Source organism: Procambarus clarkii, chromosome 1 (genome assembly GCF_040958095.1).
Source record: "Procambarus clarkii isolate CNS0578487 chromosome 1, FALCON_Pclarkii_2.0, whole genome shotgun sequence".
In the NCBI taxonomy this organism is placed as follows: domain Eukaryota; kingdom Metazoa; phylum Arthropoda; class Malacostraca; order Decapoda; family Cambaridae; genus Procambarus; species Procambarus clarkii.
In genome coordinates, this window is record NC_091150.1 from 34,249,996 (window position 1) to 34,275,033 (window position 25,038).

A 25,038-nucleotide genomic window follows, 5' to 3' on the forward strand; every position below is an offset into this window, starting at 1 on the left:
ACACAACTGAGAGGTCGACCAAATGTTTGCACTTGACACCATCAGTGACTCTGGAAGTGACCCCGTTCTCGCACTTGCTTACAGTCAATATTGGCTTATTTAATAAGTGCATATGTGACATACTAATTGATTGTGAATATTTTAGTTTACCTTGAAAAGCTTCATAGAAAACACCGACCTCACCTAACCTTCTTAGTATGTTAAGATAAGCATCTTATTGCTTCTTAATTACAATTATTACTTAACCTATATGAAGCTTTTCAAGGTAAACTAAAATAATCACAATGAATTAGTATGTCACATATGCACTTATTAAATAAGCCAATATTGACTGTAAGCAAGTGCGAGAACGGGTTGCGGGAAGACATTGCAGCCCCTCGACAATTTTCATGAAGCCATAGACACAATGTCTGTACACTGCCCAAGACTCCAGACTCCCGGAATTCTATATTCAAACAAAATAAGGCAAGAGCCTTAATATCCTATGAAGGTTAGAAGAAAGACGCCGCAGACATGATGTAATGTCCTCAAGTTGTTGAAGACGTCCTCACAAATAACGCAAGTCTTTTTTATTTTTTTTTGAGAAATATACAAGAGTTGTTACATTCTTGTACAACCACTAGTACGCGTAGCGTTTCGGGCAGGTCCCTGGAATACGATCCCCTGCCGCGAAGAATCGTTGTTACAACCAAGTACACATTTTACTGTTGAGTTAAACAGAGGCTACAGTTAAGGATTTGCGCCCAGTAAATCCTCCCCGGCCAGGATACGAACCCATGACAAAGCGCTCGCGGAACGCCAGGCGAGTGTCTTACCACTGCACCACGGAGACTGGTAAACCCAGTCTTCCCAAAATATGTTAACATCCACATCATAAAATCTTTGAAAAAAAATAAGTGAAACAAGCCCCAACGTCTCAACAGTCCTGGCAAGATGAGGTCTGAACAGGACGTTCAAACCCCCCACCACCATCTTGGGGTTCATCTTCCTAGTTGCTGGACTACTGTGACAGGATCTTAGATGCTACGGAAGACTAGCAAAATGTCGACATACACCTCGTGAGACACTAAACATTTAGTGGGATAACATTTACATTTAAACGTTTAGTGGGATAACATTTACATTTAAACGTTTAGTGGGATAACATAGATAACATTTCGAAGGTTATACACCGTCAACAAATATGTCCACGGTGTATAACCTTCGAAATGTGCAAGAAATACTCAATTGGAAAAACCCCGGGAGATGGATCGTCAACTTGCTAATAAACCAAGTCTAATTGACCAGAGGAGCGCAAGAAACTAGTTCCGAGACTGGTCTGAGGGGGACACTGATCCCGGAGCTAGTTTGAGGTCGTGTGTGGGACTGAGCACATGGTAGACAGACTGAGTAGGCTCCGTCTCAGAGACATTGTGTATGCTCATGACACAGTGACGGCGTGAGACGACGAGGCTTGCTGGCCCTGAACGATGATGTACAGTATGTGAGATAATTGTGCAGGAGAGAGAGAGAGGAAGACACTCGTATCGGTATCATTACAGGAAGCTGTTGATATCATTATTTACCCGGAATGTGGCAAACTGGAACTGAGATTACGCAACAAGAAAGTAGCGGGAGAAAGGAAAGAAAGTTGGTGAAAGCTCCGAGTGAGTTAGACGTGGCCAGAGAGCAGGTCATACCCCTATGTATGGATGACAGATGCTGGTGTCAGCAGCACGATCTCCTAATGTTCCCTAACGTTAAGAAACTGACGTACTAAAGTGCTCTTATCCAACCCTACCAGAGGACCCAAAACAGAAAACGGGTACAGGTTTTCCAGTACGACGTTCTTTGCCCCTTAGGTAAGAACATACGTCAAAATGCGACGTTGCTAAGCCTATTATGACTATTACAGCACACTGAAGGGAACATAAGGACAGGATAGTTACAATCGGGTCGACTGTCAGACGAGCAAATCCGCGAGTTAGCGCAGCGACTGTTGTTCTTAAAGATTCGCTACCTGGAACAAAGTTCCAAGCAGCACGGGCTATGGTGAGCCCGTAGTGTGTTGGTGCGTAGTGCGTCAAGCTTCACTAGCGAGACTGGGAGCGCGGGAGAGAGGGGACCTGACTGACGGGAAGCACTTTGTTAGCAGCGAGTGAATGATTGACATTCTTGTCTATGGCAACTCGCTAGGATCGATTTACTTCCAGTTTGTGAAGCAGTGATGTGACTGTGGATGGTGATGGTGGAGGGTGTGGGAGAGTAGTGTGGGTGATGGTGCAGGGTGTGGGAGAGTAGTGTGGGTGATGGTGAAGGGTGTGGAGAGTAGTGTGGGTGATGGTGAAGGGTGTGTGAGAGTAGAGTGGGTGATGGTGAAGGGTGTGGGAGAGTAGTGTGGGTGATGGTGAAGGGTGTGTGAGAGTAGAGTGGGTGATGGTGAAGGGTGTGGGAGAGTAGTGTGGGTGATGGTGAAGGGTGTGGGAGAGTAGTGTGGGTGATGGTGGAGGGACAGTCCCGAGACTGAAGCACAGTGGTCTACGTCCTTTGCTTACAACCCCAGGAATCTCGCGTTCAATCTCCCGGGCAGAACAGAAACGTTTGGGCACGATTCCTTTAGTCCTCTGTATGCCCAACGGTAAAAATAGGTAACCGGGGAAATTAGCCAGACAGGCCATGTGCAGGCTACATGTCCCCGAGTCCCGGATATAATATAATTTGCATGAAAAATCCTCACGATGGCAGATTGTGAAATCATAGCATTCGAAATATGAATTAAAAGGTGACTACAGTAGGCTAACACCAACAGTGTGAGTGATCATGTAGTCAAACGTGAGGGGGTAGGTTGAGCTCCAGCTCCCGGAACGGTAATATCCTGAATTCCACCAAAGAATTCAAACGGCAGAATAGTTAATTAATAAAGTACCACAAGGCTCGTAGGCGGGGCATGAAGGGTTAGGCTTCTCTCCCATAGTCACTGGTGGGTAAGTTGTCTCCCATAGTCACTGGTGGGTAAGTTGTCTCCCATGAGTCACTGGTGGGTAAGTTGTCTCCCATGAGTCACTGGTGGGTAAGTTGTCTCCCATGAGTCACTGGTGGGTAAGTTGTCTCCCATGAGTCACTGGTGGGTAAGTTGTCTCCCATGAGTCACTGGTGGGTAAGTTGTCTCCCATGAGTCACTGGTGGGTAAGTTGTCTCCCATGAGTCACTGGTGGGTAAGTTGTCTCCCATGAGTCACTGGTGGGTAAGTTGTCTCCCATGAGTCACTGGTGGGTAAGTTGTCTCCCATGAGTCACTGGTGGGTAAGTTGTCTCCCATGAGTCACTGGTGGGTAAGTTGTCTCTCATGAGTCACTGGTGGGTAAGTTGTCTCCCATGAGTCACTGGTGGGTAAGTTGTCTCCCATGAGTCACTGGTGTGTAAGTTGTCTCCCATAGTCACTGGTGGGTAAGTTGTCTCCCATGAGTCACTGGTGGGTAAGTTGTCTCCCATAGTCACTGGTGGGTAAGTTGTCTCCCATGAGTCACTGGTGGGTAAGTTGTCTCCCATGAGTCACTGGTGGGTAAGTTGTCTCCCATGAGTCACTGGTGGGTAAGTTGTCTCCCATGAGTCACTGGTGGGTAAGTTGTCTCCCATGAGTCACTGGTGGGTAAGTTGTCTCTCATGAGTCACTGGTGGGTAAGTTGTCTCCCATGAGTCACTGGTGGGTAAGTTGTCTCCCATAGTCACTGGTGGGTAAGTTGTCTCTCATGAGTCACTGGTGGGTAAGTTGTCTCCCATGAGTCACTGGTGGGTAAGTTGTCTCCCATAGTCACTGGTGGGTAAGTTGTCTCCCATGAGTCACTGGTGGGTAAGTTGTCTCCCATGAGTCACTGGTGGGTAAGTTGTCTCTCATGAGTCACTGGTGGGTAAGTTGTCTCCCATGAGTCACTGGTGGGTAAGTTGTCTCCCATGAGTCACTGGTGGGTAAGTTGTCTCCCATGAGTCACTGGTGGGTAAGTTGTCTCTCATGAGTCACTGGTGGGTAAGTTGTCTCCCATGAGTCACTGGTGGGTAAGTTGTCTCCCATGAGTCACTGGTGGGTAAGTTCTCTCTCATGAGTCACTGGTGGGTAAGTTGTCTCCCATGAGTCACTGGTGGGTAAGTTGTCTCCCATGAGTCACTGGTGGGTAAGTTGTCTCCCATGAGTCACTGGTAGGCAAGGACAAAGTAGGGAACCCTAGTGAGGTAAGAGGTAGGGGTGGCGGGCGGGCAGCTAGGGGTCAGTGAGTGTAGTGTGACCTAGCTAGGTGGGGGAGGGTGGTGGGGAGGACAGGGGTGAGGGTGGGGGTCAACAGTGTATGGTAGGGGTGTGGGGGAGGGGGGGGGGAACACCTACCTACCTACCTACCTCCCTTAAGTCTGGGATATTATAGTTGCCTACCTCGCACGCTTCGATTCCAGACCTGCGGTCGCTTGGTCCTGCTCTACCTACTTTACCTTAACCCTGTCTCTCTCTCTCTCTCTCTCTCTCTCTCTCTCTCTCTGTCTCTGTCTCTCTCTCTCTCTCTCTCTGTCTCTGTCTCTGTCTCTCTCTCTCTCTCTCTCTCTCTCTCTCTCTCTCTCTCTCTCTCTCTCTCTCTCTCTCTCTCTCTCTCTCTCTCTCTCTCTCTCTCTCTGTGTCTCTGTCTCTGTCTCTCTCTCTGTCTCTGTCTCTGTCTCTCTCTCTGTCTCTCTCTCTGTCTCTGTCTCTCTCTCTGTCTCTCTCTCTGTCTCTCTCTCTCTCTCTCTCTCTCTCTCTCTCTCTCTCTCTCTCTCTCTCTCTCTCTCTCTCTCTCTCTCTCTCTCTCTCTCTCTCTCTCTCTGTCTCTCTCTCTGTCTCTCTCTCTCTCTGTCTCTGTCTCTCTCTGTCTCTGTCTCTCTCTGTCTCTCTCTCTCTCTGTCTCTCTCTCTGTCTCTGTCTCTCTATCTATCTCTATCTGTCTGTCTGTCTGTCTCTCTCTCTCTCTCTCTCTCTCTCTCTCTCTCTCTCTCTCTCTCTCTCTCTCTCTCTCTCTCTCTCTCTCTCCTTGGTCACTTCCCTAGTTCAGTATCTCTCATTATCGTTATCTCCCGTTTTCCATTTTTTCTCCATCTTCACCGCTTGGCCGTTTCTCAAAGGACTGTATGAATAGCTTTCTGCAAGTGTAGGAATGTGCAGTCGACCCAACCTTCATTCTCTTGCCTGTCTCCCTTCCAAGTCTTTTATTCTCCAAGTGGCTTAATGACACCTGACTCGGCTTTTCATATATGGCTTTGCACCCGCCTAAGGTAATTACGCAGGTGTGTGTGTGTGTGTGTGTGTGTGTGTGTGTGTGTGTGTGTGTGTGTGTGTGTGTGTGTGTGTGTGTGTGTGTGTGTGTGTGTATTCACCTAGTTGTGTTTGCGGAGGTTGAGCTTTGCTCTTTCGGCCCGCCTCTCAACTGTCAATTAATTGTTTGCTAACTACTTCCCTCCCTCCCACACACCACACACACACACACCAGGAAGCAGCCCGTGACAGCTGACTAACTCCCAGGTACCTATTTACTGCTAGGTAACAGGGTCATTCAGGGTGAAAGAAACTTTGCCCATTTGTTTCTGCACGGTGCGGGAATCGAACCCGCGCCACAGAATTACGAGTACTGCGCGCTATCCACCAGGCTACCAGGCCCATTGTGTGTGTGTGTGTGTGTGTGTGTGTGTGTGTGTGTGTGTGTGTGCGTGCGTGCGTGCGTGCGTGCGTGCGTGCGTGCGTGCGTGTGTGTGTGTGTACTTTCACGGTACGAATTCCATAATTTTTTTGCTGACACTAATTGTAGTTCGTACTTCCATTGAGCAATTTGGCACGTGTGGTGGTGGCCGGCCTGGCAGGTGTGTGTGGTGGTGGCCGGCCTGGCAGGTGTGTGTGGTGGTGGCCGGCCTGGCAGGTGTGTGTGGTGGTGGCCGGCCTGGCAGGTGTGTGTGGTGGTGGACGGCCTGGCAGGTGTGTGTGGTGGTGGCCGGCCTGGCAGGTGTGTGTGGTGGTGGCCGGCCTGGCAGGTGTGTGTGTGTGTGTGTGTATGTATGTACTCACCTGATTGTGCTCACCTAATTATGCTTGCGGGGGTTGAGCTCTGGCTCTTTGTCCCGCCTCTCAACTGTCAATCAACTGGTGTACAGATTCCTGAGCCTACTGGGCTCTATCATATCTACATTTGAAACTGTATATGGAGTCAGCCTCCACCACATCACTGCCTAATGCATTCCATCTGTTAACTACTCTGACACTGAAAAAGTTCTTTCTAACGTCCCTGTGGCTCATTTGGGTACTCGTGTTCCACCTGTGTTCCCTTGTTCGCGTACCACCCGTGTTAAACAGTATCTTTATCTACCCTGTCAGTTCCTGAGAATTTTGTAGGTTGTGATCATGTCTCCCCTTACTCTGTCTTCTAGTGTCATGAGGTGCGTTTCTCGCAGCCTTTCTTCGTAACTCATGCCTCTTAGTTCTGAGACTAGCCTAGTGGCATACCTCTGAAGCTTTTCCAGCTTCGTTTTGTGCTTGGCAAGGTACGGGCTCCATGCTGGGACCGCATACTCCAGGATTGGTCTAACATATGTGGTATACAAGGTTCTGAATGATTCCTTACACAGGTTCCTGAAGGCAGTTCTGATGTTAGCCAGCCTCGCATATGCCGCAGATGTTATTCTTTTTATGTGGGCTTCAGGAGTCAGGTTTGGTGTGATATCAACTCCTAGATCCTTCTCTCTGTCCGTTTCATTAAGTACTTCATCTCCCATTCTGTATCCTGTGTCTGGACTCCTGTTTCCACTGCCTAGTTTCATTACCTTACATTTACTCGGGTTGAACTTTAGTAGCCATTTGTTGGACCATTCATGCAGTCTGTCTAGGTCATCTTTTAGTCTCATACTGTGTTCCTCCCTCTTAATCCTCCTCATAATTTTTGCATCATTAGCAAACAATGAGACGAATGATTCTATACCATCTGGAAGATCATTTACATATATAAGAAACAGTACACGTCCAAGGACTGACCCCTGCAGGACTCCACTGGTGACGTTTCGCCAATCTGAGACATCACCCCTCACAGTGACTAGGGTCTTCTGTTACTTAGGTACTCCCTTATCCAATGGAGTACCTTCCCTTTCACTCCTGCCTGCATCTCCAGCTTTTGCACTAATCTCTGGTGTGGTACTGTGTATGTGTGTGTGTGTGTGTGTGTGTGTGTGTGTGTGTGTGTGTGTGTGTGTGTGTGTGTGTGTGTGTGTGTGTGTGCGTGTGGGTGGGTGATGGCCGGCCCCGCAGGTGTGCGTGGTTGTCGCCGGCCTGGCAGGTGTGTCTGTGTGGTGGTGGCCGGCCCGGCAGGTGTGTGTGTGTGTGGTGGTGGTGGCCGGCCGGCCTGGCAGGTGTGTGTATGGTGGTCGCCGGCCCGGCAAGTGTGTGTGTGTGTGTGGACGGGGCGTGGGTGTGTGTGGGCGGGGCGTGGGTGGGGCGGGGTTGCTGCCGGTGGTACAAGACAGCGATCAATACATGTGCTGTGGTGACGCACGCACACACGCACGCACCCACACACACACACACACACACACACACACACACACACACACACACACACACACACACACACACACACACACACACACACACACACACAAACTAGGTGTTTGTGTGTGTGTAACCCCCGCAAACACAACTAGGTGAGTACACACACACACACACACGCACACAATTAACCCCCCCTTGTACTCTATTGTACCACTGTACCCTTCACGTACCCTTATATCACCCCTTCTACAACCCTCTACCTTTTATAACACAAGAATAGAAAAATTCCTATTTATATCCACCTATTTTTATATATTTTTTTTAACCATACAGATAGGGGAGCATCTTTGAAGGGTTACAGGGTAGCCATGCAATCAATAGCCTGTACTGGCCACCCTCTAAGGATCTCTTCAAGATAACAGAAGTGTTATAAAAGTAATTACAAAGATCCAGGGCCCCTCATACCAGCAGGTTCTGAAGGCTGTATAATGACCGGACATTGTTCACTGGTTCTGGTTCAGTAACAGGGTTGTTGATTTGTGGAACCAATTGCCGCATAACATTGTGGAGGTGGGGTCCCTCGATTGTTTCAAGCGCGGGTTGGACAAGTATATGAGTGGGATTGGGTGGTTATAGAATAGGAGCTGCCTCGTATGGGCCAATAGGCCTTCTGCAGTTACCTTTGTTCTTATGTTCTTATGTTCTTATTCAGTAATGTGTGAGATGGTGACCCAGTTCCTCCCGCTATTACTCGCTCCTCAGCACAGGAAGACGGATCACTAAGGCAGGCGAGGAGTCACAATAACGTGGCTAAAGTATGTTGACCAGTTAGTTATCTTGAGATGATTTCGGGGCTTTAGTGTCCCCGCGGCCCGGTCCTCGACCAGGCCTCCACCCCCAGGAAGCAGCCCGTGACAGCTGACTAACACCCAGGTACCTATTTTACTGCTAGGTAACAGGGGCATTCAGGGTGAAAGAAACTTTGCCCATTTGTTTCTGCCTCGTGCGGGAATCGAACCCGCGCCACAGAATTACGAGTCCTGCGCGTTATCCACCAGGCTACGAGGCCCCTAGAACACACACTCTACCACCAGAACACACACTCTAGAAGGTGAAGGGACGACGACGTTTCGGTCCGTCCTGGTACAATCGACTTGAGAATGGTCCAGGACGGACCGGAACGTCGTCGTCCCCTTCACCTTCTAGTGTGTGTGGTCTGGTCAACGGATCACCAACACCCACCTGGTCTTATTCATGTATTAGTCCAACCACTTGGGCTGGACGGTAGAGCGACGGTCTCGCTTCATGCAGGTCGGTGTTCAATTTCCCGACCGTCCAAGTGGTTTGGGCACCATTCCTTTCCCCCCCCCCCCGTCCCATCCCAATTCCTTATCCTGACCCCTTCCCAGTGCTATATAGTCGTAATGGCTTGGCGCTTTCCCCCCTGATAATTCTTTCTCCCTCATGTATTATGCTGACATACGCTTTCAACAATCTAGCGATCACGCCATCTATTGTGCTGAATGAATCTATCATTCTGTTTCCAAACCTTGTGTTCTTACACCTTTGAAACGCTATACAACTGCCAAGGCAGGAACACATGGGCAGAGCAGACGATAAGTCACAATAACGTGGCTGAAGTATGTTGACAGATCACATACTAGAAAGTGATGGGACGACGACGTTTCGGTCCGTCCTGGACCATTCTCAAGTCGGGCAGAGTTTCCTAAACATGATGCCTTTGTTCATCTAGCATTAAAATAGGTACCTGGGAGTTAGACAGCTGCTACGGGCTGCATCCTGTGTGTGTGTGTGTGTGTGTGTGTGTGTGTGTGTGTGTGTGTGTGTGTGTGTGTGTGTGTGTGTGTGTGTGTGTGTGTGTGTGTGTGAGAAAGAGGTAAAGTGAGAGGAAAAAATATATAACAATTAGATATTATAGAGAAGAATAGGTCGATAGTCAGTACATTAGAGAACAGACCTTTATTTAGAAAGGCGGGTTCCAAGAGCTAAGAGCTCCACCCTGCAGGCAGGAATAATAAATACATCTGGACCCTTCCACACTGACACCAACACAACACAGAGGACAGCATGAGGCTTAAAGATGACCTGGACAAACTGAAGGAATGGCCCAACAAATGGCTGTTAGAGTTTAACCCCGAACAAATGTAAAGTAATGAAAATATGTGTAGGGAGCAGGCGGCCAGATACAAGGTACCATTTGAGAGATGAAATTCTTCAAGAATCGGAGAATGAGAAAGACCTGGGGGTTGATATCACGCCAGACCTGTCCCCTGAAGCTCACATCAAGAGGATAACATCAGCGGCATATGCCAGGTTGGCCAACACAAGAACGGCCTTTAGAAACTTGTGTAAGGAATTATTCAGAACCTTGTATACCACATATTGATTGTTGCCGCCGGAGGCGGCTAGTTTATTGTGCACCCCATACTCATCCCGTGAGCGGTAGCGCAAAAATCATTGCAGAGAGCATACCACATATGTGTGACCAATCCTGGAGTCTACATTACGGACTCATCATAGTACATGCTACATGGATTTTTTTCCGGTAGCTGAATCTTAAACAACATGGAGTAAGCAGTTCCAGCATGGAGTCCGTGTCTTGTCAAGCACAAGACTTAATTGGAGAAAGTTCAGAGATATGCCACCAGACTAGTACGCGAGCTAAGGGGTATGAGCTACGAGGAGAGACTACGGGAACTAAACCTCACGTCACTGGAAGACAGAAGAGTTAGGGAAAACATGTTCACCACATTCAAGATTCTCAGAGGAATTGATAGGGGTAGATAGACAATTTATTTAACACAAGGGGCACACGCACAAGGTGAAAACTGAGTACCCAAATGAGCCACTGAGACATTAGAAAGAACTTTTTTAGTGTTAGACTTGTTAACAAATGGAATGCATTAGGCAGTGATGTGGTGGAGGCTGACTCCATACACAGTTTCAAGTGTAGATATGATAAGAGCCAAATGGGCTCAGGAACGTGTATACCAGTTGATTGACGGTTGAGAGGCGGGACCAAAGAGCCAGAGCTCAACCCCCGCAAGCACATAGGTGAGTACCTTTCCACGCCCTTCACTCCTCCCCCTCCCCCCGCACAGGTGTCGTTACACCTGCGCCTCTTGGACCAGGTGCCACACACCTCTTTGTTATTCCTCCCTTTAATTAAACCTCCCCTCTCCCCCCTTCCCCTAAACCCCCCTTCCCCCTACCACCCCCCCTTCCCCCTACCACCCCCCCCTTCCCCCCCCCCAACTCTTGTACTCATCACCTTAAAAGGTCACGGCAGCGCAGCTGGGGTCGTCCTCGACTTACAATCGGGAATCTCGGGTTCGAATCTCGGGGCGGGATAGAAATGATTGGGCAGGTGTTCTATCGCCTAATGCCTCGGTTCACCCAGCAGCAAATAGCTTGCCTGGGACTTGGTCAAGTGTGGCATCCTGGAAGTCTATGGGGTCATGCAATAAGATTAGCAGACGTCTAGATGTCACCTGTTGTTAAAGATTTAGCTATTCAGGACGGAGTATGTCCATGTAGCACGGGCTATGGTGAGCCCGTAATAGATGACACCGCTGCTAGGCTTAGGCTCGGCTACAAGAACCTCTTGAGAGCTTGTAACATCTGCTGATGGAGATTTGACTAAATGGTAAACTCTGTCCGCAGAACTCTTTCCAACTTTGCTTCGTTATATAGTGGAATGTGAACAGTTCTCGTAAAGCGCGCGCGCGCGAGATTTGTGTATTCACCTAGTTGTATTCACCTAGTTGTATTCTCCTAGTTGTATTCTTGTTGTATTCACCTAGTTGTATTCACCTAGTTGTATTCACCTAGGTGTATTCACCTAGTTGTATTCACCTAGTTGTATTCACCTAGTTGTATTCTTGTTGTATTCACCTAGTTGTATTCACCTAGTTGTATTCACCTAGTTGTATTCACCTAGTTGTATTCACCTAGTTGTATTCACCTTGTTGTATTCTCCTAGTTGTATTCACCTAGTTGTATTTACCTAGTTGTATTCACCTAGTTGTATTCACCTAGTTGTATTCACCTAGTTGTATTCACCTAGTTGTATTCTCCTAGTTGTATTCACCTAGTTGTGCTTGCGGGGGTTGAGCTCTGCTCTTTCCGCCCGCCTCTCAACTGTTACTACTACTATGGTGAGTACACACACACACACACACACACACACACACACACACACACACACACACACACACACACACACACACACACACACACACACACACACACACACACACACACACACACACACACAGAGGCTGCCTGTCCCACAAAACGGTCCAATATTTACTGCGCATCCATCCCTTCCCTCTAAATCTACCCCCCACCCCTTCCACCACGAGGAAAATAGTAAAGGGGGCCGGTCCCAACCCCACATGAGACCAGAAGGCATGGCAGGATGTGCAGAATATACCCCCACATTGAAAAGCAGAGGTGCAATAGGTACGCTGAGGGAGAACTCTATCAACATCAGAGTCCAGGAGGCCTGGCCAGAGACCGGGCCGCGGGGACCTTAATTGACTCCCGGAATCAACGCAAGGTCAACCCCCCCCCCCACAACGTCCACCACAATCACCCCTTACAACCACCACCACAACCACCCCCTACAACCACCCCCTACAACCACCCCCTACAACCACCCCCTCTCTCTCTACAAGAAAGCTTTGGTAAATGTTCTCGTGCTGGGTAAACGGTGTATTTTCAGTATATAATTGTTGTGTTTTATAGCGTTGTGAATAGATGTGTACCGGGGTTGGTTAGGCAAGGTGTTTTGGTTCTGTTGTATGTATTTAATTATATGTATTTTGTTGATTTACGTAGATTTCAATGAGTTAATGGCTTTTGCTCGAGGACTGACTGAACTAAGGGTGTCTGCAGCACGTGAGAGAAGCATTTAGAGAGGTGAGATTTGAACACTGGAAGAGAGTTCAAAGTTCGACTAAACCCGACTCGCATCAGTTGTGAGTCGTGTTTAGTGTGTTCAGCAGCTGGCTGTATCGAACCTTTGACCTTTCTTTTGGAGCCCATCCTCACAAACCAGATGGTCGCTAATCCTGCCTCCAAATCCCTTGTTTATAAGCGGAAACAATTTGCCCCTTTATCCAGACAGACGTCGACTTGGTCCAATCAAAATCCTTCGCGGTGAGTCCCCGAGGTTCTAGGGCAGGTTATCCGATGCTCCTCTGTCACCACCACACAAAGGGTCGAGGAAGGAGCGGAACCTCTTAACCACACAGGCGATACGGCGGATGTTATTACCACAGAAGGAGCACTCTTTGACCCCCAAAATATAGACCGATTAAGATTCAAACACCTGTTTGTTCACGTCATGCGCCAAAGAGCTGGTGCAAAATACGCTTTCCGCGGTGTTCTCGGGTGTTCTCGGGTGTTCTCGGGTGTTCTCGGGTGTTCTCGGGTGTTCTCGGGTGTTCTCGGGTGTTCTCGGGTGTTCTCAGGTGTTCTCGGGTGTTCGAAGGTGAGTACAGTGAGTATGGTGTCTACGACACTGTACTCCACGCATATGGCGGATGTCTCTGGGGACGGCTGCTGCCTTGTCTTAGGTTGCATCTTGCTGCACATGGTGTCCTCATTAACATGAATAAAAAGCAAACACACATACGATTTTACACACACACACACACACACACACACACACACACACACACACACACACACAGATAGTATGAGGCTACAAGATGACCGAGACAAATTGAATGAATGGTCCAACAAATGGCTACTAAAGTTCAAGCCCGAGTAAATGTTAGGAAATGAAACTAGGCAGTGGAAACAGGAGGCCAGACACAGGATACCGGATGAGAGATGAAGTCCTTCATGAAACGGACAGAGAGAGTGAAGGTGTGATATCTAGGAGTTGATATCACACCAACCCTGTCTGCTGTAGCCCACATAAAAAAGAATAACATCTGCGGCATATGCGAGGCTGGCTAACATCAGAACAGCGTTCAGGAACCTGTGTAAGGAATCATTTAGAATCTTGTATACCACATATGTAAGACCAATCCTGGAGTGTGCGGTCCCAGCATGGAGCCCGTACCTTGTCAAGCACGAGACGAAGATGGAAAAAGTTCAGAAATATGACAGTAGGCTTGTCCCAAAACTAAGAAGCATGAGTTACGAGGAAAGGCTTCGTGAAATGCACCTCACGTCGCTGGAAGACAGAAGAGTAAGGGGAAGACATCACTACCTACAAAATTTTCAGAGGAATTGACAGGGTAGATAAAGATAAACTATTTAACACGGGCGGTACGCGAACAAGATGACAGAGGTGGAAACTGAGCATCCAAATGAGCCACAGGGACGTTAGGAAAAAACTTGTTCAGTGTCAGAGTAGTTAACAGGTGGAATGCATTAGGCAGTGATGTGGTGGAGGCTGACTCCATACATAGTTTCAAATGTAGATATGACAGAGCCCAGTAGGCTCAGGAACCTGTACACCAGTTGATTGATTGACAGTTGAGAGGCGGGACCAAAGAGCGAGAACTCAACCCCCCGCAAGCATGAATACAACTAGGTGAGTACACACCTGCCGTGATGGGGGTGAAAGTGTCGGTGTAACCTTACAGGGGAAAGGTGAGGTATGCGTGTTAAGGTGGAGGGGGTGTGGAGCCCCCCCGCGAGGACTGTACAGTCATCACTACCCCTCACACACACACACACACGTGTCTGCGCTGTCTGGAGGTCATTGCTGCTGGATGGAGCAGAGGGGCTAACTAATGGGGGGTGTGGAGTAATGGGAGGGAGGGCGGAGTGTTGACGGTGACAGAGTATTATAGACCGGTCCCACTAACATCTCACGTCATCAAGGCTTTTTGCCTCTTTACTTAGCAGTAAATCACGGCCGTAAGCCATGAAGATCCGGCCTTACTGAACCTCTTGACAACCCACGGAAGCATTATTATTATTTTTTTTTTTTTTTTTTTTTTACCACAAACGTGGCCACACATTTACAACGCTAACCAGCATATATACATTTTCTTCTGTCCTCCATAGACAGGGTTAGAGATCAGTTAAACATATAGTTCAGGGCAGGGAAGAAGTATGAGAAAGTCTAAAAGTCCTTATAACAATTTCTTTTTTGTCGGGGGACGAGCACAGCTTGTGCCTACTTCTATTCGATATAAGGCTTACAGTAGGCTTTGATATAAGCCTATACACACGTTAGACTTACATGGAAGTCCACCCCGGTCGACCTTTCTGATCCTTCCCAGGTAGGTGTTTAAGATTCGCTACCTGGAACAAAAAGTTTCAAGTAGCACGGGCTATGGTGAGCCCTGGAACAAAAAGTTTCAAGTAGCACGGGCTATGGTGAGCCCTGGAACAGAAAGTTTCAAGTAGCACGGGCTATGGCGACCCCGTAATCTGGGCGCTGTATTCACATAGACTCGAGTTGCTTCGTAAAGTTCATCGTAGAATTGGGACACAATATGATGGAGTCGAAGGGAATTTACATGTACAATAGGCAGGTGAATATTCCATTTTTCCACCAGTGACAATGCGATAGTGAATCAACTACAGGAGCTTGCATGAACCGTGACCAATAGGAACGTTCGATCTTAATTGGTGACATAATACAAGACTTGTTCAACTCGCGTATAACAGTACTGTACTTGCCCAGGGAGCCGGTCGGCCGAGCGGACAGTACGCTGGACTTGTGATCCTGTGGTCCCTGGTTCGATCCCGGGCGCCGGCGAGAAACAATGGGCAGAGTTTCTTTCACCCTTTGCCCCTGTTACCTAGCAGTAAAATAGGTACCTGGGTGTTGTTAGTCAGCTGTCACGGGCTGCTTCCTGGGGGTGGAGGCCTGGTCGAGGACCGGGCCGCGGGGACACTAAAGCCCCCGAAATCATCTCAAGATAACCTCAAGATATACGGTACACAGGCTCCCTATGTACCGTAGTTTTGTTTGGTGTATTCTTTTGTTTCTTCCCGCCAATCACACACCGAAACTACGACGTTGGTACAACGTTGGAACAAGTTTTAACACCTAACCAGTTATAACAACCAATATAGCAAGTTGTAACAACGTTCTAATACGTCATAAACACGTTAAGCCAAGATGTAACAAACTTTATTATAAGTTGTAATAAGCGGAAAATAGAGACAGTTTGGGTTTGTGTTTCCAGGGTTGTGTTCCATATGTTAGAGGCTCCACCACCAACCAAGTATTTCATCACAGAGCTTGTGTTCCAACCCATCCTCCTGCTTATATTAGCTTTTGTCTCCATGTACATCATAGTACAAAGATTGACGTACTAAGCAATTAGATAGTACAATTTGGTACTATTCACTCTATAGCCCGAAAGAAAATTTAAGCTAAAAACAAACATAAATATTCCTAGGCCTAGTATAGCACACGTGTGTACTATATTAGGGCCTCGGGTATTGTGCATCTGAAGGAAGGTTAGGTTAGGTTAGTTGAACAAATCCACAAGGGCCGTGACGAGGATTCGAATCCTCGTCACGGCCCTTGTGGATTTGTTCATTTGATGCATCACGTTAGTGTGATCTCTGTGTGTGGTTAGGTTAGTTTGTCGTTGCAGCATTAATAGAAAAATTTTTCCTTTTTGTCTAAATTCAATAGTACCGATTTCTACTTTCTAATTGCGTTGTGTACTGTGGTCCTCATCGGTTACTATAAGTACTACCAAAACAGGGGAATGGGCTGGATATTTACATGCACAAAATCACGTAGTTTTACCCCCCTTACAAAATCACTTTTATCATTTATTTAAAATTATTTACAAAAATAAATTCACAGTATTCTTATAAATCAGGAGCTGCTCGTAGGCCGGAGAGTACCGTGCGTCGTGTTAACGTCAAATACCCGGACGTTTAGTGAACATGACAAAGTCAGGAAAACACAATCGACTTGAGAATGGTCCAGGACGGACCGAAACGTCGTCGTCCCTTCACTTTCTAGTGTGTGGTCTGGTCAACATACTTTAGCCACGTTATTGTGACTCATCGCCTGCCCCAGGAAAACACCCGAACGTTTAGTGAACATGACAAAACCAGGAAAATCTGTGGGAGGATGATGAGCACCTTCACCACAAGGGGCGCCGCGCCATGCCATCTTTTCCCCCCCTCCCCCCCTCCCCTCTCAGGATTACCAAAGAATTCACAGAGCAGCGTGCCATTCGCTCCCAACTAGGCTGTTGTTTGTGTAAACTTCTCTGTTTAACACACAATGTGAGACGCGGATTTGACGGAGTTTTTTTTTATATTTTTTCCCCCCTACAGCAGACGCGGCCATACTCCTTCATATACATTGTCAATCAGTATAGATACATTATTTTCTGTCCTCCGTGGATAGGGTGAGAGATCTGGTCAATATTATATATAGTGTACTTGACTGTAGGTATGTGTTTATCAGTGTCTGCTGGAGAGCGGGAGACTTTGCTCTGCATTACCCTCCCTTACTCAACCCGTTCTTATTAATAGTGCATCGCATTTTGACGTGTAATTTCCCCCCCCCCCCCGAGGTCAAAAACAGAACTAAAAACTAAAGAGAACTAAAAACAGATGCGGCTTTGCAAAGTTGACGTGATGTCCCGTTTTCTGTTTGTGGGTACTCACAGTTGGTTAGGTTGGCGCAATTTTGTCCCAATAGTTTAGTGAGGTTGTGAAAGCTCGGGAGACCGGGCCGACTCAGTTGTAACGGTTGCGTCAGTGATGTACTGTTCGAAATGTGTTGTTCGAACGTCATCAGTAATGGTAAGTTCGACATATCCACTACAGCCTCGTTGGTCCGGCACTTCTTGCAAGAACCTGTTCAAGTAACTCTTGAATACATCTACCTTCGTTCCGGCAATATTTATAATGCTTGCTGAGAGGCTGTTGAACAGCCGTGGACCCCTGATGGTAAGACCTCTGTGCCTATGGCACCTCTGCTCTTGACTGGTTCTATTGTGAATTTCCTTCCGTACCTTTCGCTCCAGGATGTTGTTATTTTTACTGTACAAATTTGGGACCTGACCCTCTATCTTCTATGTATATATTATTTGGTACCTTTCTCGTCTCCTTTCCTGAGAGTACATATTGAGAGCTTGGAGACGGTCCCAATAATTCAGATGTTTTATCGTTTCTATGCGTGCCGTATATATATGTTCTCTGTATTCCCTGTAATGCAGATATCTCTCCCGCTCTGAAAGGGGTAAGTGAGTACTGAGCAATACTCAAGAAGAAACAGCATCAGTAATTTAAATAGTGTTAGCATTGCTGTGAGGTCTCTGGATTTGAACGTTCTCATAATCCATCCAATCATTTTCCTGGCCGCCGCTAATCATTTTCCTGGCCGCCGCTAATCATTTTCCTGGCCGCCGCTAATCATTTTCCTGGCCGCCGCTATATTTACTCGGGTATGTTCACTAAATGTCAGGTCGTCAGACATCATAATTTCCAAAGCTTTTACTTGTTGCATTCCTTCTATGAGTAGGTGTAATTGAGTCTTGAACCCTGCGTTTCGTTTAAGTTCCTATTTTCCACCATACCTCAGTACCTGGAACTTATCACCGTTAAACGTCGTGTTGTTTTCAATTGCCCAATCGAATACTTTATTTATATCTGCTTGTGGGTTTTCAGTATCTTCTACAGTGACAATTTTCAGGCTGATTTTGTATCATCAGCAAAGGATGACACGAAGCTGTGACTAGTATTTTTGTCTATATCAGAGATAAGAATGAGAAATAGCAGCGGTGCAAGAACTGTGCCCTGGGGTACAGAGCTTTCCACTGCACTTGGGCTTAATCTTACTTGATTGACCGTCACACTCTGTATTCTGTTTGACAAAGTTGAAAATCCAACGCCTCACTTTACCCGTTATTCCTATTGATCTCAATTTATGGGCTATCACTCCATGGTCACATTTGTCGAATGCCTTTGCAAAGTCTGTGTATACAACATCTGCATTTTGCTTTTCCTCTATCGATTCTATGATTCTGTCTGTCATAGTGGTTGAGTAATTGTTAGAGACAGGATCTTCCCGCTTTAAATCCATGTTGTCCTGGGTTGTGAAGTTCATTATTTTCCATAAAACTGAAAATGCGATTTCTAATCACTTTCAAACACTTATTATGTGTGACGTTAATACAATTGGTCTATAATTTTTTGCCAAAGCTTTACTACCCCCCTTGTGCAGAAAGCTATATCTGCTGATTTAAGTGCTGCTGGTATCTCCTCTGTATCCAGACTCTTTCTTAGTATTACACTGAACGCGTCGAATACGGGCTATTCATGCCCGTGCCACTTTTTGGATGGCTTAATCTTTATCATCAATTGAGCGCTCGTGCTACTGTTACTTTACATATCTTTATGAATATTGAATTCCATGAGTCAGGACCAGCGGCTGAGTGCATGGGCATGTCGTAAACCTCTCTCTCAAAGCCTTCTGAGTTCGTGTTAAAATCGGTTATATTATCTGGAGCTTGAATGTGATTCACGAAGAAGCTGCCTGGATCATCTTTCATGTTGTTTACATATTAACATATTGTTTGCACATTATGTTTACATATTAACATGTTGTTTGCACATTATGTTTACATATTAACATGTTGTTTGCACATTATGTTTACATATTAACATGTTGTTTGCACATTATGTTTACATAACATATTAATATGTGTTAATATATAATACTTTTGTGAGAAAATAACTATTTTGAGTGAGCAGCATGTTGAAACTGATGACTGCGTCTATGGGGTGGGCCGATGGGTGGAATGAAAATAGGCTAATTAGGTGAAACATCGGTGTTTGCAAAGGGTGCGTGGTCAGGCGGGCTTGCATCTCGTCAAGCTGCGAAATGCAAACACTTAAGCTTAATTTAAAGCTCATGAGGCCGTGACAGAGGCCGGGGGGGGGGGGGGCGGTGACCCCCCTTCTCCCATGAACGACACCAAGGAAGCCGCCAGGGGAGGTATTGTGGCGATTCTAACTTGTGGAGATATTACTGGCGGTGGTACCAGCGACCCGTGAGGACTGTGTACCGCCACGGGATATATGTATATATATATATATGTCGTACCTAGTAGCCAGAATGCACTTCTCAGCCTACTATGCAAGGCCCGATTTGCCTAATAAGGCAAGTTTTCATGAATTAATATATTTTCTCAAATTTTTTTCTTATGAAATGATAAAGCTACTTATTTCATTATGTATGAGGTCAATTTTGTTTTATTGTAGTTAAAATTAACGTAGATATATGACCGAACCTAACCAACCCTACCTAACCTAACCTAACCTATTTTTATAGGTTAGGTTGGGTTAGGTAACCAAAAAAGGTAGGTTAGGTTAGGTTAGGTAGGTTAGGTCATCGAAAAAACATTAATTCATGAAAACTTGGCTTATTAGGCAAATTGGGCCTTGCATAGCAGGCTGAAAAGTGCGTTCTGGCTACTAGGTACGACATATATATATATATATATATATATATATATATACCCGCCTGGACCATCGGACCCTAAGTATTGGTGTTGCTCTGCGCCTTGCCGCCCCTATCTCCACCGAGCACCGGTGTATTTGCGGCCATGCACGGGCAGACCAATACGGCAGCCATGGTCTCATCTGTCGTAAGACACAGGGAAAGATTGCCAGACATGAAGCAGTCAATGACATCATCAAGAGAAGTTTGGCTTCAGCTGGGTGCCCAGCACAAAGGGAACCTCAGTTGTGCAGGCCTGACAACAGCCAAAAACGCCCAGATGGAGTCACCCTGCAGCCGTGGAGAGAAGGTAAACAGGTCGTGTGGGACTACACGTGTGCATCCACATTGGCTGATACCTATCTACCTTACAGCGCAGCTGAGGGAGGCGGGGCGGCCACCTTCAGGGAGACCCAGAAAACTAACAAGTACAGGGACCTAGAACGTTGTTACAGGTTCGTGCCAATAGGCTCTGAGACTCTGGGCGCCTGGGGTAAATGTGCACTTAAGTTCCTGAAGGAGCTGGGCGAGGAACTCATTGGGAAGACTAGAGACCCAAGAGCGGCCAGTTTTATGTTCCAGCGCCTCAGTGTCGCTGTTCAGAGGGGAAATGCGTGTTGTATCTTGGGTACGCACCCGACCCCCGAGGAACTGGACGAGGTCTTCGAACACTGATTGGTATATTGTTATATTGTTATATAAGTGTGTGTTTTCTGTAAACTATATATATATATATATATATATATATATATATATATATATATATATATATATATATATATATATATATATATGACAATGTCAGACCACGGAGGAAAAATGAAACAGGAAATTTCCTTAAGTACTTTCGTATATTAAATACATCTTCAGAAGGTCATTTTACAGATCGAGTGATGGGTATAAATAGGCAGGAAGGAGTGGTGAAGTAAGGTGAGGTACAATACTTGGACAACGCAGAAGGCCCATAGGCCCATCTGATGCACCCAATTGGCACATCCGATGTAGCACAATGGCCCATCTGATACAGCAGACATACAAGCATAATATATAGGTAATTATAACATAAAGAAGTAAATATATACAATAAATTAGTGAGACAAATGTTTTTCAATGATTCTACTTAAATCGCCTTTTAGCTGATCTATTAGAAATGGATCTAAGTTATATAGACCACTGCTAATATTCAAATTACTTTCTTTGGTGATCTGTATCAAAGCAGATTCAATTATGTTTCTGTTATAGGTGCTTTTACAATTTGTTATTGAAGAAGCACTCTCCCAATCAATTTGGTGAGCTTTTTCTGACAAATGCACAAACAAAGCATTAGACATTTGGCCATGTTTTACAGAGTATTTATGTTGCGATATTCTACATTTTAAATCTTTAGATGTTTGCCCGACATAGAACTTATTACATTCCTTACACGGTATTTTATAAATGACGTGATATATAAATCACTACTATAAATGAGTAGTGATAATTGCGTCATTTATAAAATACCGTGTAAGGAATGTAATAAGTTCTATGTCGGGCAAACATCTAAAGATTTAAAATGTAGAATATCGCAACATAAATACTCTGTAAAACATGGCCAAATGTCTAATGCTTTGTTTGTGCATTTGTCAGAAAAAGCTCACCAAATTGATTGGGAGAGTGCTTCTTCAATAACAAATTGTAAAAGCACCTATAACAGAAACATAATTGAATCTGCTTTGATACAGATCACCAAAGAAAGTAATTTGAATATTAGCAGTGGTCTATATAACTTAGATCCATTTCTAATAGATCAGCTAAAAGGCGATTTAAGTAGAATCATTGAAAAACATTTGTCTCACTAATTTATTGTATATATTTACTTCTTTATGTTATAATTACCTATATATTATGCTTGTATGTCTGCTGTATCAGATGGGCCATTGTGCTACATCGGATGTGCCAATTGGGTGCATCAGATGGGCCTATGGGCCTTCTGCGTTGTCCAAGTATTGTACCTCACCTTACTTCACCACTCCTTCCTGCCTATTTATACCCATCACTCGATCTGTAAAATGACCTTCTGAAGATGTATTTAATATACGAAAGTACTTAAGGAAATTTCCTGTTTCATTTTTCCTCCGTGGTCTGACATTGTCACATTCTTAATCACGTGTTTATTTTCGTGATATACACACACATATATATATATATATATATATATATATATATATATATATATATATATATATATATATATATATACATATATATATATGTATATATATATATATGTATATATATATGTATATATATATATATATATATATATATATATATATATATATATATATATATATATATATATATATGCATGCATTTTATTCTGTCCTCCATGGACAGGGGTTAGAGATCTGTGAAGCACATAGTTCAGGGATTTATTGAGCAATCAATCACAGAAGAGGATTGTATTGCTTTTAAAATGCTAATCTAACCTACATACATAAATACACAGATTTACGTCTGTCCTACGTAAACAGTGTTCATGGTGTCAGTTTTTACATTAATGTGCGTTTACAAAGGTGAAATGCACTCTTGCCCAGCTCTCACAGACACATGTACACATATATGTCTCCTACTCTGACAGGGTGAGATAGCTGCTATGGAAACTAGTGTATTATTAAGCACTTAGAACCACTGAAGGTGATAAGATGCTTTTATAAGCTCAGGTTATAGTTACATCACATACACTGTGTAACTAATGCATTACATAGTCAATCTCAGGTACAAGTCCCGTATATCATCAAGTGTTCCAGTATTCATATAGAATTTACAGAGGTCAGCATACCTCAGCCCAGGAGGGTGAAAGTCAGTTGATACGGGACATGGAAGGTTGTGTACAAGGTAACATTGTATACCATATATCTTTGACTTGCAGCAGTCCTCAAAGGGCGTCTTGCATCCTCAGTATAGACAACTGAATTATAAATGGTGATAGTGGTGGTATTCTCTTGTAACTCTATCACCTGCCGTTGTGCCCATCTCTCTTAGTGAGAGGAGAGAGAGAGAGACAGAGACAGAGAGACACACACACAAATCGACAGACTATAAACAGCCAAAAGCCTCGCTGACCATTTAGGTCAGTAGGCAAAGCTGGTGGGTTCTGCCTGTAGGCTACCACCCTACGTACGCATGTACTTTCTTTTCCTAATCATGGCCCACCCTTGCCCTAACCTCATACCAATAAGCATACTGCTAGTCGCAGCAAGACACGACAGAAATAGAGGTAGGCTGAGGACCCCCCCTCCAAGGCCAGCAGTTCCCTAGGACCAGGAAACATGGACAAGGACCAGCAAGGAGGGGTATAGACGTGTGTTAGATGGTACTTGGAGCTTGAGTGGGCAACTTTACCCTTCTTGGTTCTAATCTATGCAAAGTGAAAGTATTCACCAGGTGGCCGTCGTAACCGGTGGTCATTTGAGGAGGGCAACCCTTGACAGTCCGTCTGAAGTTATGAAGGTGCTTTGCATCCAAATGCAAGTGTTTGTTCATTAATGGTGAGGCGTTGGTGGAGGCCGCTGCTGGCCTCGGGGTTGGTGGAGGCCGCTGCTGGCCTCGGCGTTGGTGGAGGCCGCCGCTGGCCTCGGCGTTGGTGGAGGCCGCCGCTGGCCTCGGCGTTGGTGGAGGCCGCCGCTGGCCTCGGCGTTGGTGGAGGCCGCTGCTGGCCTCGGCGTTGGTGGAGGCCGCTGCTGGCCTCGGCGTTGGTGGAGGCCGCCGCTGGCCTCGGTGTTTGTAACACCCAGGACCTCCCCCCCCCTTAGAGTTCACACCCAGGGAAGCCTTCTCCAAGAGGTCAGCCCAGATGACCTCCGGTTTATTTTGTATATTGATTAAAAATTCCTGGGTTAGTCTTAGTCAGCATAGTTTCAAGTATGTAATATTTCATGCAAGGAAAAGGCAGATGGTGGCAGCGTATTTAATCCTTGTGTTAGCATTTCCTTATTGGCAGTGAACCTTTGGTTCCGGTGTAACCATCATATGTGTTTCATAACAGTGTTATCAAGTGCAACCGATGAGGAAGTGTTACTCAGGATAGTTTAGTGTTCCATTATAGTGGTGTTCCATTATAGTGGTACATTTTAGGGTGGTGTTACAATAGAGTTGTGTTACATGTTGGTGGAGGCCGCCGCTGGCCTCGGCGTTGGTGGAGGCCGCCGCTGGCCTCGGCGTTGGTATAGGCCGCCGCTGGCCTCGGCGTTGGTGGAGGCCGCCGCTGGCCTCGGCGTTGGTGGAGGCCGCCGCTGGCCTCGGCGTTGGTGGAGGCCGCCGCTGGCCTCGGCGCTGGTGGAGGCCGCCGCTGGCCTCGGCGTTGGTGGAGGCCGGCTTTGGTGGAGGCCGCTGCTGGCCTCGGCGTTGGTGGAGGCCGCTGCTGGCCTCGGCGTTGGTGGAGGCCGGCGTTGGTGGAGGCCGCTGCTGGCCTCGGCGTTGGTGGAGGCCGGCGTTGGTGGAGGCCACTGCTGGCCTCGGCGTTGGTGGAGGCCGGCGTTGGTGGAGGCCGCTGCTGGCCTCGGCGTTGGTGGAGGCCGGCGTTGGTGGAAGCCGCCGCTGGCCTCGGCGTTGGTGGAGGCCGCTGCTGGCCTCGGCGTTGGTGGAGGCCGCCGCTGGCCTCGGCGTTGGTGGAGGCCGCCGCTGGCCTCGGCGTTGGTGGAGGCCGCCGCTGGCCTCGGCGTTGGTGGAGGCCGCCGCTGGCCTCGGCGTTGGTGGAGGCCGCCGCTGGCCTCGGCGTTGGTGGAGGCCGCCGCTGGCCTCGGCGTTGGTGGAGGCCGCCGCTGGCCTCGGCGTTGGTGGAGGCCGCCGCTGGCCTCGGCGTTGGTGGAGGCCGCCGCTGGCCTCGGCGTTGGTGGAGGCCGGCTTTGGTGGAGGCCGCTGCTGGCCTCGGCGTTGGTGGAGGCCGCTGCTGGCCTCGGCGTTGGTGGAGGCCGCCGCTGGCCTCGGCGTTGGTGGAGGCCGCCGCTGGCCTCGGCGTTGGTGGAGGCCGCCGCTGGCCTCAGCGTTGGTGGAGGCCG

The 25,038-nt window shown here is 46.9% G+C and overlaps 2 protein-coding genes across 2 annotated transcripts in view; one reads left to right on the forward strand and one right to left on the reverse strand.

Moving 5' to 3' along the window:
- LOC123754325 (serine/arginine repetitive matrix protein 1-like) overlaps positions 1–25,038 on the reverse strand; it is a 66,967-nt gene that overhangs the window by 34,863 nt on the left and 7,066 nt on the right. The window contains exons 4-5 of the mRNA XM_069321700.1: positions 24,127–25,038; positions 18,400–18,618 (exon numbers count right to left, since the gene is read on the reverse strand). The exon at positions 24,127–25,038 is cut by the window's right edge and continues 42 nt beyond it. Of these exons, the coding sequence (XP_069177801.1) occupies positions 18,400–18,618; positions 24,127–25,038 (1,131 nt within the window). The remainder of the gene's footprint in view (positions 1–18,399; positions 18,619–24,126) is intronic.
- LOC123764548 (uncharacterized) overlaps positions 1–25,038 on the forward strand; it is a 76,933-nt gene that overhangs the window by 23,449 nt on the left and 28,446 nt on the right. The window lies entirely within an intron of this gene.